At 38.5% G+C, this 14,157-nt stretch overlaps 1 protein-coding gene across 16 annotated transcripts in view; it reads right to left on the bottom strand.

Moving 5' to 3' along the window:
• Nucleotides 1–14,157, bottom strand: part of SEPTIN10 (septin 10) — a 70,137-nt gene that overhangs the window by 26,835 nt on the left and 29,145 nt on the right. For all 16 annotated transcript variants that reach the window (XM_011724573.3, XM_011724581.3, XM_071077130.1 and 13 more), the window contains 3 exons: nt 11,093–11,210; nt 10,498–10,693; nt 4,822–5,008 (listed from right to left, as the gene is read on the bottom strand). In XM_011724573.3, coding sequence (XP_011722875.1) covers nt 4,822–5,008; nt 10,498–10,693; nt 11,093–11,210 — 501 coding nt within the window. The remainder of the gene's footprint in view (nt 1–4,821; nt 5,009–10,497; nt 10,694–11,092; nt 11,211–14,157) is intronic.

The following is a 14,157-nucleotide window of genomic DNA, read 5'->3' as shown; positions in this document are numbered from 1 at the left end:
TTTGAGGAACAGAAGACAACTATCCGGAGGCAGCCTGGGGAGTGGAGAGATGAGGTCAGCAAGCACACCTCTCATCTTTATGTAGTGCCCTTGTGTAAGTTAGAATTTCCCTACACCCACCAGCTGCCCCTACAAAAAATCTGTGTATTGCTATTTAAAATGGGCCAAATCAAGCAATTTAAGCATATCCTGGTTTTTCCTTTAAACTTATAACAAAACTTAGGTGTTAACTTCCTGTCTAGTTTGTACAATAGAAAGATAAACACAGGATTTTGATAAGGGAGTCCCAATTTTAGAATTCGTCTCTCATCAACTGAATAAGGCAGAAGTGAGTAGTGACAATCTTTAAATGAGTGCATGATACCCGTGACCTTTATTGTTACCATAAAATATTTCATTTTGGTTTGAATGAAATAAGGTATTGGTCAAAAGGTAATATTGTAATGCTCATCAATGTCTTTACAGCTGCCCCCCTCATCATCTGTGGGTTCTGCATCCACAGATTCAACCGAGGATCAAAAATATTAGGGGAAATTTTTTTTTTAATGACAATACAATAAAAATTATACAAATTTAAAAATACAGTATAGCAACTATTCACATAGCATTTACATTGTATTAGATTTTTTTTTTTTTTTTCAAGATGGAGTCTAGCTGTAGCCCAGGCTGGAGTGCTGTCGCGTGATCTCGGCTCACTGCAACCTCCGCCTCCCAGGTTCAAATGATTCTCCTGCCTCAGCCTCCCGAGTAGCTGGGATTACAGGTGGCTGCTACCATGCCCAGCTAACTTTTTGTATTTTTATTTATTTATTTATTTTTCGAGACGGAGTCTCGCTCTGTCGCCGAGGCTGGAGTGCAGTGGCACGATCCCGGCTCACTGCAAGCTCCGCCTCCCGGGTTCACGCCATTCTCCTGCCTCAGCCTTCCCAGTAGCTGGGACTACAGGCGCCCGCCACCTTGCCCGGCTAATTTTTTGTATTTTTAGTAGAGACCGGGTTTCACCGTGTTAGCCAGGATGGTCTCATCTCCTGACCTCATGATCCGCCCACCTCGGCCTCCCAAAGTGCTGGGATTACAAGCATGGGCCACCACACCTGGCCTGTAGTAGGTATTATAATGAGTAATCTAGAGATTATGTAAACTATATGCAAGGATACAAGTAGGTTATATACAGTCATGTGGTACTTAACCATGGTGACATGGTTTGGATTTGTGTCTTCGCCCAAAATCTCATGTAAAATTGTAATCCCCAGTGTTGGAGGGGTCTGGTGAGAGGTGACTGGATCATGGGGACAGAGTTGCCCCTTGCTGTTCTTGTGGTAGTGAGCAAGTTCTCATGAGATCTGGTTGTTCAAAAGTGTGTAGCACCTCCCCCTGCTCTCTATTCCTCCTTCTCAGGTCACATAAGATACGCCTGCTTTCCCTTCACCTTCCGCCATGGTTTTAAGTTTCCTGAGGCCTCCCCAGCTAGGCTTCTTGTACAGCCTAAGGAACTGTAAGTTAATTAAACCGCTTTTCTTCATAAATTACCCAGTCTCAGATAGTTCTTTATAGCAATGCAAGAACGGACTAATACACATGTTGATAGGAATGTGAATATGACCTTAGGTGATTTTGATGCTGTGTGAACATCACAGAGTATACTCACACAAACCTTGATGTTATAGCCTATAACACACCTAGGCTGTATGGTATGGCTCACTGTTTCTAGACTAGAAGCCTGTATAGCACGTAACTACACTGGATACTGTAGACTAACTATAATACAATGGTAAGTATGTGTATATGTAGGCAACTATAATACAATGGTATGTGTATATCTAAACATATCTAAATACAGAAACATATAATACAGTACAGTAAAAATAAGGTATAATCTTATGGGACCACTATTCTATATTTGGTCCCTTGCTGACTAAAATATAGTTTTGCACTGCAAGACTGTCCTACACTATTTTATATAAGGAATTTCAGCATCCTCAGGGTATTGAAACCAATCCCCCTTGGATACCGAGGGATGACTAGGAAGCATCTAGAATTAGTTATTACAAGAGTTTGCAGGTTGAACTGCTGGTTCAAGGTGCACTGCCTCTGAACAAGTGCTCATTAGCTCTTCCATTTATTCCTGAAAATCCACTAAGGGAATACATCTATAAATTGCTCCCGGCTAACACTTCTTAAAGACTTCTGATGACTCAAAGGTGGGTGGGTTGGCCAGTACCTCGAATACCAATACGTAAATATCCTCAATAAACTGTGCCTGTTAATTTTTAAATAAGTTTTAAATAACAATAAATAACAGAGGTCCTTCATATATGCCAGGCATTGTGCTAAATGCTTTGTAATGTTCATCTCAGCTAATCTCCCCAAAAGTCTTAGAGTGAGCTCTCTCTAGCGCTTTTTTTTTTTTTGAGATGGAGTTTCGCTCTGTTGCCCAGGCTGGAGTGCAGTGGCGTGAATTCAGCTCATTGCAAGTTCCACCTTCCGGGTTCACCCCATTCTTCTGCCTCAGCCGCCCGAGTAGCTGGGACTACAGGCGCACGCCACCACACCCTGCTGATTTTTTTTTTTGTATTTTTAGCGAGACAGGGTTTCACCGTGTTAGCCAGGATGGTCTCGATATCCTAACCTCGTGATTCGCCCGCCTCAGCCTCCCAAAGTGCTGGGATTACAAGCATGAGCCACCGCGCCTGGCCTCTAGCACTATTTTACACATGAAAAATTGAATCCGAGTTCATCCACAGCCACATAGCTGCTAAGTGGCGGGGCTGAAGCAGAATCCAGGCAGTTCAGCATGACGGCCATGTCCTAACCCCTCTTGACTGCCTGTTTTATACCCGGACGGGGAGACCTCAGCTAACTTTTAAGACAACCTTCTTTTTTTTTTTTTTCAGATGGAGTTTTGCTCTGTTGCCCAGGCTGGAGTGCAGTGGTGCAATCTCGGCTTACTACAACCTCCACCTCCCAGGTTCAAGCGATTCTCCTGCCTCAGTCTCCCGAGTAGCTAGGGCTACAGGCGTGTGCCATCATGCCCGGCTAATTTTTGTGTTTTTAGTAGAGACAGGGTTTCACTATGTTGGCCAGGCTGGTCTCGAACTCCTGACCTTGTGATCCGCCCGCCTTGGCCTCCCAAAGTGCTGGGATTACAGGCATGAGCCACCATGTCCGGCCCAACAACCTTCTTATGTAAAATAACAGGCAGATAGTTTACAGGGTAGTTTACACTTTTATCATAAAAAATAAAGAATATATTTAAGTCACCAAAGTTAGAAAAGATTAGATAATATATACTTACACAGTATACTAAAGCAAACTTCTATGGCAGATAGGTTCTTACTGAGCATGCCTATTTGCTAAACCCTCTATTTACATGGATCAATTTAATTAATTTTCATATCTGCCTCTTGAGGTAGTTCTTCTCCCTAGTTTTTATTTAAAAGTGGAGGACACTGAAAATCACTTAAGTTCACTGAGGCTCAGAGGGCTAAAGAAACGTGCAAGATCAGACAGCTAGTAAATGACAGAGCCAATATTTAGAGCCATCCTCCACTGACACCAGCTTCTACAACTCTTTATACAAACTACCTCATGTTGCTCCACTCTAGCTAAGACAAAACTGCACACTCTTGTTTTTATGTTCCTTTAACAAATATGAATTTCCACATAATCAGACTCAACTATGAAAACAACTGGTTAAATGGTTAGAACATCTGATCACATGTGATCAGGTGAACAGACTGTCATATAAGCTACATCAATTTTTGCTAAAACCAGGGGACCAAGTGACTAGTCAAAAGTAAATCGACCGATGTGCCAAAGCTTCACTAGGCAGGCCTTCAGGCTTTCCATACAGGTTTCTGCAGAGAAAGCAGCAGCATCCAGAACCTTGGATTTTGAATTCAACTTACACAGTTAGTAACTAGGATCATGAAAGCTTCATTTCGCATACCATTTGAGATTATGGAAAATTCTAATGTTTCTTTAATATAAGATTACTGTCTTTAGCCATCTTTTAAACAAATATAAAAATCTGAAGTGAGTTAGTTTATGAATTTTTCTATAGCTCCCCCAAATTTATATATAGCTCCTTGACTCGGAAATTCAAAAATAGGTTTTCTCTGTATGGTCCAAATTAAAATCTATTTTACGACAATATCTAATGAAACATTAGACCTTCATCCTTGTTAATGAAGTTCTTCTCACTTAATAGTTTCATAAAGTAAAATTAGTATCAACTAAATTCTGCATTAAAAATGTAGAGAATACCCATGTTCTGGCATGCAATTTAATCACTAAAAAGGGAACTACAATTTTATTGCAATATTCCTTCTTTGCATCTCATCTTCCAAATTGAATTTCTCTGAAAAAATAAGCTAGATGGAAATATAAAATGTTTTAAAGATTTCCAGGCACACGGCATGGTGGCTCATGCCTGTAGTTCTAGCATTTGAAGAGACCAAGGAAGGAAAATCACTTAAGTCCAGGAGTTTGAGACCAACTGGGCAACATAGCAAGACACCCAACTCTATAAAAAAAAAAATTAAAAAGTTAGCTGGTGTGGTAGTACATGCCTACAGTCCCAGCTACCTGGGAGGCAGAGGCAGGAGGATCATTTGAGCCCACCAGTTTGAGGCTGCAGTGAGCCACGATCTCACAACTACCTCCAGCCTGGGTGACAGAGTGACTCTATCTCTAAAAAAAATAATAATTAAAAAATATGCACAGGATAAAAGTTACAATACATACCCATATTGTAAAAATATTTTAATAGTTCAAAATAAATATGAAAGTATGGTAAGTTGATTCCTTTCCCCAACTCACCTTGCTGTCAAGGTTCTTCATGGTTAAGAGATCAAGTGTCTTCAGAGAGTGGCCTGTCGGTGAAATGAAGTAGAGGCACACATGGATGCGAGAATCATGGTAGGTAAAGAGAGAACGCTTAATCTTCAGCTCTTCTTGGAGATAGGCCTCAAACTGAGCATCTATGTAGTCAACTATTGGTTGGTAGCTGAAAAATTATTTAAATGTTTAGTACAACATTATTTGTGCTACCTTAAGATATCTGTGCAACTCTTAGAAGTTTGAGGTCTATATTTTCATTGATTAATAAACAGTTAATATCTATGCTGAACAGATAACTGTAGTGATAAAAAAAAATGTGCAGAACATGCACAAAAGCTATACAAATGCTTCTCAACTTACAATGATGTTACATCATGATAAATCCATCACATAAGCTGAAAATATTAGCTGAAATGCATTTAATATCCGAATAAACCTATCATAAAGTTGAGAAATCATTAAGTCAAACTCTCCTAAATTCAGTATCATTTGTACTTCCAAAACCGTTAGGGCAATCTGTGCTTGAAATGGTATTGAATTTACATTGATTCATTCTCACAGTCATTCACACGCTGGGTCCCTTTCTGACATAGCTTCCCACACTTACCAGACTGCTGAAAGAGGCTGGCAGCAGTCTAATTTGTAATCAAACTGGTACATGGCTTATTATTTAACTAATTGAGAAAATGCATAGGTATCAATACTCAAAAGATATTTAAGTCAAAGTCCATGACTCCTTGCCTCTTAGATTTATAAGGCACGAAAAGCATAAGTAAAGAAGAAAGGCATACATCAGCTGAAAGTATCTAACTAGCAATGCTGGCATGTTTTTATTTTCATTTGATTATAAATAAAGGAAAGGCCAATTATATCCTCTGCTCAGATAACTCCTCCCTGGAAATGCAGTCTTCCTTCTGGCTGTCTGATGTTATTCAGCCTTCAAGATGCAAATCAAATCACAGTGCATGTGCAGAGCAGTGTGCTAATGCTGTTCCAAGAACAGTCTGTGAGCATTCCAAGTTCTGATATGTTAAACCACTGCCTTTGCAACTTACTTTTCTACTCTTAACTATTCTCATTAAACAAATCTGGGTTTCCAAGTGAAAATAACAGCAAACAGTTCCCATGTCAAATTCCCTGGAAACCTTTGTAATATCCTTCTAGCCCTATAATGAACCAGTACCTTGAGCAGCTGAGGTACTTAATAAATGTGTACAGAATTAAATTCTTCTATAAAGTTGCCTGACCTTCTAGTCCTTGAGGATCATCACTTCTTTTAAAATTATAGAATACACATTGTTCTCCCTATGCAAATGGTAAACAATGTGAGGACTGAGACAGTATCTTATACATCTGTGTTTTCCACTACAACTAGCATAGGCTAGGCTCAGTGGCTCACATCTGTAATCCCAATGGTTTGGGAGACCAAGGCAGGAGGATCACTTGAGGCCAGGAGTTCAAGAACAGCCTGGGCAACAACACAGCAAGACCCCCTAAAAAATTTTAAAAATCAGCCAGGCATTGTGAGGTGCCTATAGTCCTAGCTACTTGGGAGGCTGAGACAGGAGATCCCTTAAGCCCAGAAATTCAAAGCTGCAGTGAGCTGTGATTGTGCCACTGCACACCAGCCTAGGTGACAAAGCAAGATTCTGTTTTAAATGAATTTTTTTAAAAAATTCATTTAAACACAGGGTCTTGCTGTGTTGCCCGGGCTGGTCTTGAACTCCTAGCCTGAAGCAATCAACCTGCCTTGGCCTTCTAAAGCACTGGGATGACAGGCATGAGCCACCACATCCAGCCTCAAAAAATGATATTTTTTTAACAAGTAAATAAATTAAATAAATAGTATAAAACCTTGAACATTACAAGAATTCAATTCATCATCAGAGTGATTATTATAACAACAGTAAGTGATCCTTCAGAAAGTGGTCTAAATGTGACCCAATAGGATTCACTTCCCAAAACAATAAAATGGGAAAAATTAATCTGTTAAGTATATATTTCAAATAAACATTCCAAAGAAGCTTTTATTAATGACCTGAAATAGGTCAGTAAGAGGACCTATTATATGACCTAAATAAATAACCATAAATGTACCTCTATCTGAATGTTTTGTCTTATGCTATTCAAGAATGAAAACTGTAAAGATTTTCTGCTAAATAAATAATACGCCATTCTTTCATAATCTGGACAAAAAGATAAAAAATATGAATCAGAGAGATTAAAAGACACAAGATATAATGAGAAGATCTAACACACATTTCATCAAAGTTTTCAAAGAAAAAGGGGCAGAGGCAATATTTACAGAAGAAATGTCTGAGATTTTTTAAAAAGAACTGATGGACACTATTCAGAATCAAGAACTCAAACATATCACAAGCAGCGTAAATTAGAAATAATAAAAACCCAGATACAGCATAGCAAAATTGGAGAACAATAAAAACAAAGATCTTAAAAGCACTGGAGGAAAAAAAGGAGAGAACCCTTAAGGGTGACTCCTTAATAGCAAAGATGGAAGCCAGGAGAGAGTGGAATGATATTTCCAATGCAAGAAAGAAAATAACTGGCAACCCAGAGTTGTATATCCAACTAAAATTTCAAGTACGTGAGTAAAACAGAAATTTTTGGTTAATAAATGGTAAAAAACATATACTGGTCATATAATAATACCTTGTGTAGTTAAAAAATAGAGAACTCGGCCAGGCATGGTTGCTCACTGTAATTCTAGCACTTTGGGAGGCCAAAGTTGGAGGATTACCTGAGGTCAGGAGTTCAAGACCAGCCTGGCCAACATGGTGAAACCCTGTCACTACAAAAATACAAAAATTAGCCAAGCATGATGGCGGGTGCCTGTAATCCCAGGTACTCAGGAGGCTGAGGCAGGAGAACTGCTGGAGTGCAGGAGGTAGAAGTTGCAGTGAGCCAAGATCGCTTCATTGTACTCTAGCCTGGGTGACAGAGTGAGACTCCACCTCAAAAATTAAAAAAAAAAAAAAAAAAAGAAAGAAAAAGAGAGAGAGAACTTGGTCAGATAGTGGCTCATGCCTGCAATCCCAGCACTTTGGGAGGCCAAGGCAAGAAGATTGCTTGAGGCCAGGAGTTTGAAATCAGCCTGGCCAACATGGCAAAATCCCATCTCCACTGAAAATACAAAAATTAGCTGGTGGGGTGGCGTGTGCCTGCAGTCCCAGCTACACAGGAGGCTGAGGCTTAAGAATCACTTGAACCCAGGAGGGGGAGGCTACAGTAAGCCGAGATCGCACTACTGCACTTCAGCCTGGGTAATGGAGTGAGACTTTGTCTCAAAAAAATAAAATAAAATAAAAAGAGAGAGAGAGAGAGAGAGAGTGTTAGTATATAATAGCAATCAGGAGAAGGGATTAACAAAATTTAACTGTTCTAAATTTAATTTCATTGTCTATTTGTATTATCAAGGAGAAGTATAAACACTCATCTTCAACCTTAAGTGAAAGATTATATGTGATAATGTGTAAGAGAACAGGACCCCTACGTTTTACCATAAACAAAAATTAACTCAAGATGGATTAAAGACTTAAATGTAAGACCTCAAACAATAAGAATCCTGGGAGAAACCCTAGAAAACACCATGCTGGACACTGGCCTTGGAAAAGAATTTACGATTAAGTCCTCAAAAGCAAAGGCAACAAAAACAAAAATTGTCGAGTGGGACCTAATTACACTAAAGAGCTTCTACATAGCAAAACAAACCATCATCAGAGTAAACACACAACCTACACAATGGGAGAAAATTTTTACAAACTATACATCCAACTATAGTCTAGCAGCCAGAATCTGTAAGAAACTAACAATTAAGGAAAAAACAACCCCATTAAAAAGTGGCCAAAAGACATGGACATACAAGCAGCAACAAACATGAAAAAATGCTCAACATAACTCATCAGAGAAATGCAAATCAAAACCACAATGACATACCATCTTACAACAGTCAGAATGGCTATTATTAAAAAGTCAAAACACAACAGATACTGGCGAGACTGTAGAGAAAAGGAAATGCTTGTACCCTGTTGGTGGGAATGTAAATTAATGCAGCCACTGTGGAAAGCAGTTTGGAGATTTCTCGAAGAACTTAAAACAGAACTACGATTCGACCCCGCTATTCCAACTTAGAATATATGCAAAAGAAAATACATCGTTCTACCAAAAAGACACATGTACTTGTATGTTCATCATAGCTCTGTTCACAATAGCAAAGACATGGAATCAACCTAGCTGCCCATTAACGTGGACTGGATAAAGCAAATGTGGTACACACATACCATGGACTCCTACACAGCCATAAAAAAGAACAAAATCAAGTCTTTTGTAGCAACATGGATGAAGCTGGAGGCCGTTATCCTAAGCAAATTAACTCAGGAACAAAAAACCAAATACCATATGTTCTCACTTATAAGTAAGTGGGATCTAAACATTGGGTTAAAGTGGGATCTAAACATTGAGTACACATGGATATAAAGATGGCAACAACAGACACTGGGGACTACTAGAGTGGGAAGGGAGAAGTGGGGTAAAGGCTGAAAAATTAACTACTGGTACTATGCTACTACCTGGGTAACTGGATCACTTGTACCCCAAACCTCAGCATCACACAATATACCCATGTAACAAACCTGCAATTGTACCCCAAATCTAAACGAAAATTTGAAATTGTTTTTTAAAAGGAAAAAAAAATACTTATAAAAATGGAAATAAGACTGGGAGCAGTTGCTCACGCCTGTAATCCCAGCACTTCGGGAGGCCGAGGCCGGTGGATCGCCTGAGGTCAGGAGTTCGAGACCAGCCTGGTCAACGTGGTGAAACCCCTGTCTCTACTAAAAACACAAAAAAATTAGGTGTGGTGCCAGGTGCCTGTAATCCCAGCTACTTGGAAGGCTGAGGCAGGATAATCGCTTGAACTGGGGAGGTGGAAATTGCAGTGAGTTGAAATCACGCCACTGCACTCCAGACTGGGTGACAGAGCGAGACTCCTCAAAAAAAAAAAAAGAAAAATTGAAATTCATTTCAAAAAAGAAAATGAAACAAAAAGTTACTGCTTTAACAATCCTTTTCCCCCTTTTATAGTTTAAATTTGATACAGAATCTCTACTCAATCTTTATATGAGCTTAGGAGAAATATGAAAAGAAATAGAGACATCAGGTAAAATATAAATTAAAATTTCACTATCCAAACTTTCCTGCAATGATTAATAATTTAACTGGCTAATTTGATTAGAATTTTACAAAAAATTCACGCATCAGGTATTTGGCCATTGTCTATAATTGTTCTTACATGTCTTATTTTTTTTTTCTTCAAGGAGATAAGCCCTGCCTGAAAATTAGTATAATTAATATACATTTAATTTGCATGTCAGGAAATAATTAAAGCTACTTTTGCTGAAATGCACATTTTAATAAGGTGATTCAAATTATTCTAAAGAAATTAGACAAATGGATAGAAAAATGTCAATGTGCTAATAAGAACAAAATATTGCTTAATTATTTTATTGTTAAAAATTAATGTATGGAAGGAAAGGTATGGATTACCATAGGAGAAAATCAAATCATAGTTCATAGGGCTATAAGGCAAATGTCTTGAAATAAGAAAAACTTGTTTTATTACAAGAAGAAAACACGTACCTCTCTTCTTTATTTATTTGGTCACCAAATCCCACTGTATTCACAATGGTCAATTTCAATCGAACATTACTTTCCTGGAGTTCATATGTCTGAGCTTTAAGTTTAACATTTGGGCAAAAATGTGAGGATTCATAGTCTTCAAAATTAGTATTAAACAATGTGTCAATCAGTGTTGATTTTCCAATTCCAGTTTCCCCTGAAACACACAAACGTACATCTTTATGGTTGTACGAATGGCTGAAAAGAAATACAACTGTAAATGCCTAGAGTGGTTTCAAAGATCCCAAGTATTTCAAAGGCCAGGGTGCACATGAAAGAAATACACACTATGGCTGGTCCCCCAGGTCATTAGCAGAGCACAGAGTAAGTGTGCTAAGCTACTCAGGACTCTGACAACAACACTGAAATGTTTATAGAACAAGCCAAAAGTTTAAAGCTAACAAAAACAAAACTAACAGAATCTAAACAACTGAAGAGAATCCCTGGGATCATGATTTCAAATTGATAATATAAGCATCGTTCTGCCCATGACAAGAATGAAGTGAGTACAAGGAATATGAATGAACAACTTAGAGGAAGATAAGGTGGCACGTACCCACACAGAGAATATTAAAGCAGAAACCTTGCTGAATGGATCTGTTCACCAGCTGATCAGGCAAACTCTCAAAACCAACATGGCCAGACATAGTCAAGGAACGAACGTTTTCTCTTTTCTGAAGGAAAATAAGAACAAAAACAACAGCAATAATAACCGTAATAAAAAACTTTGACTTAAATAGGATGTAGGTGTACTTGAAAGGATAAATATATCAAATAAATGAAAAATTTTATAATCATTATACTCATCTAAGATACAAGTGATTAAGTAAATTTTCAGGAAAAGAAACCTGTGTCCAGATCCTCAAAACACACATTTCTTATCCCTTTCATACAACGAGAGTCTAGCACTATGTGTAACATTAAAACATTCGATTTCCAAAATAGGAAAATATCCAACTATGGCATATTCACTTACAAAATAAAAAGTTAAAGTCCATTTGTTTATAAATTTTTAACAACTTAGAAAATTCTTACATTAAAATGTCAAGTGAAAAAAAAAAATACACAACAAAAGTACAGATACAGGTTCAGCTCCCGGTAATGGCAGAGTAACTTAGGTCAAACTTATCCGCCTACTGATAACTATTACAAGCAACCTTTTTAAGTCACTAGAGTGCAACCAAAGGCAGATAGACACTGGACAGAATAAGACTAGAGGGAAGAAAACTTATCAGGTGAGATGAGTTTATCTAGCTTTTTCCCTGAAGACACTCCCTAGTCATTATGGCAAAAGGAAGATAGAGTTCAGGAGGGAAGTTATAGTCTTCATGGGTTAAGATGTCCATTGGAGACTGGGGCAGGCAGATTGGTTGGGAATTCAGGGAGAAAATTCCAGAAAGAAGGGAATCCAAAATCTACAAACACACTCCACTCAAATCCATGGCTGATGGCCAAACTGCACACATATAGAGGGAATACAAAGATCCCAGAAAGGGGAAAATGGGAATTGGGAGGAGTTATGCAGAGTTTTCAAGTGCCATCTTGAGGAGATGAACAGAGCTTAAATTTTAAGCCTGTAAGTTAAACGGTCTCCTGTAAACACCCTAGCCTTCTACTGAAACCCTAGGAGTAAGGTCCATAACTCAGCAATCAGAAAGCATAGCTGAAGCAGACGTGCCTTAACAAAGCCTTTAACAAGGCTCAACATGATCGATGTGATCAGTCAGCAATTTAATTATCTGTCAGAACAAAGTTCAACATTCTGCAGAAGAAAACAGAATCTAGCATCTCCATAGTATCTACTATACAATAAAAAATATTATGACAGGGAAAAAAACAGAAAAATGTGATTCATGGTCAAGAAAGAAAGTCAACAGAAAGAGATCCACAATGAACCAGATGTTTAATTAGCAGGTAAGAACTTCAAATAATGACAACAAATATGCTAAAGAATCTACAGAAAAAAGACGGCTATCATGGGTGGCATGACAGGGAATTACAGAAAGATATGAAAGAGCTCGCAACAGCAAAAAGCAGCAGACAATTTCTAGAATGTAAAAATGCAACATCTGAAGTAAAAAATATATTTAGTACTAACAGCAGATCAAATAATGGAAGAGACATTTGTTCAATAGTTATCCAAGCTAAAAATCTCACAGAAAGAAAAAAGATAAAACTATGCCAGTCTTAAAAACTTGCATGAGAGTATCAAATGGTCTAACACACCAGTAATTGGAATACAAGGAGAAAAGTTAGAGAAAGAGGAGAGAAGGTGAAAGTGTGGGGTAGGAGGGAGGAAAAAAAAATCTAAGTAATAGTGACTGAAAACTTTCTAATTTTCTAAACTTGAACTCAGAACAAGAATTTTAGCAAACTACAAAGAGGAAATATCCAAAGGAACCCACATCTAGGGACATCACAGCAAACTGCTAAAAAACAAAGATAATGAAAACTTTAGGCCCGGCACGGTGGTGGCTCATGCCTGTAATTCCATCACTTTGGGAGGCCGAGGCAGGTGGATCATGAGGTCAGGAGATTGAGACCATCCTGGCTAACATGGTGAAACCCTGTCTCTACTAAAAATACAAAAAATTAGCCAGGTGTGGTGGCGCACACCTGTAGTCCCAGCTACTTAGAAGGCTGAGGCAGGAGAAGCGCTTGAACCTGAGAGGTGGAGGTTGCAGTGAGCTGAGATTGCACCACTGCACTCCAGCCTGGGTGACAGAGCGAGACTCCATCTCAAAAAACAACAACAACAACAACAACAACAACAACAACACGAAAATTACCCGGGCGTGGTGGTGCCTATAATCCCAGCTACTCGGGAGGCTGAGGTGGGAGGATCACTTAAACTCGGGAGGCAGACATTGCAGTAAGCTACAGATGTTGCTTAAGAAACAATGCAAACCAGAAGACAAAACAATGACCCCTATAAAATGCCAGAAAAAAAAAAAAAAAAAAAGACAATGTAGAATTCTATAGCCAACGAAAACATCCTTCAAAAATGAAGGCAAAATGAAGACAACTTCAGATAAATAAAATCTGAGAAAATCCACTGACAGTTGGCCCACGGTATAAGAAATGATAAAAGTTCTTCAAGAGAAAGGAAAATGACAACAGATCTACAAAAAGGAATGAAGATCATCAGAAAGGTAAATATGTGGGTAAATGTAAGAGAGGTTTTTTTAACTTCTTGAAAATAGAAATGTTTAAAGCAATAACAAAAACAATGTGTTACAGGTTACATGCACAAGTAAAATGTACAAGAAACACAAAATACAGGAGGAGGACTGAAGGAATATTGTTATAAGGTTTCTACAGTATACATAAAGTGTTATATATATAAATTTTTTTTTTGAGATGGAGTTTTGTTCTTTTGCCCAGGCTGGAGTGAAGTGGTGTCATCTTGGCTCACTGCAACCTCCGACCACCAGGTTCAAGGGATTCTCCTGCCTCAGCCTCCCGAGTAGCTGTAATAACAGGTGCCCACCACCATGCCTGGGTAATCTTTGTATTTTTAGTAGAAATGGGGTTTCACCATGTTGGCCAGGCTGGTCTAAAACTCCTGACCTCAGGTGATCCATTCACTTCAGCTTCTCAAAGTGCTAGGATTACAGGCGT

Source organism: Macaca nemestrina, chromosome 13, assembly GCF_043159975.1.
Source record: "Macaca nemestrina isolate mMacNem1 chromosome 13, mMacNem.hap1, whole genome shotgun sequence".
Classification (NCBI taxonomy): domain Eukaryota; kingdom Metazoa; phylum Chordata; class Mammalia; order Primates; family Cercopithecidae; genus Macaca; species Macaca nemestrina.
Note: the sequence above shows the minus strand (reverse complement) of the source record. Positions and strands in the feature narration are given on the sequence as shown.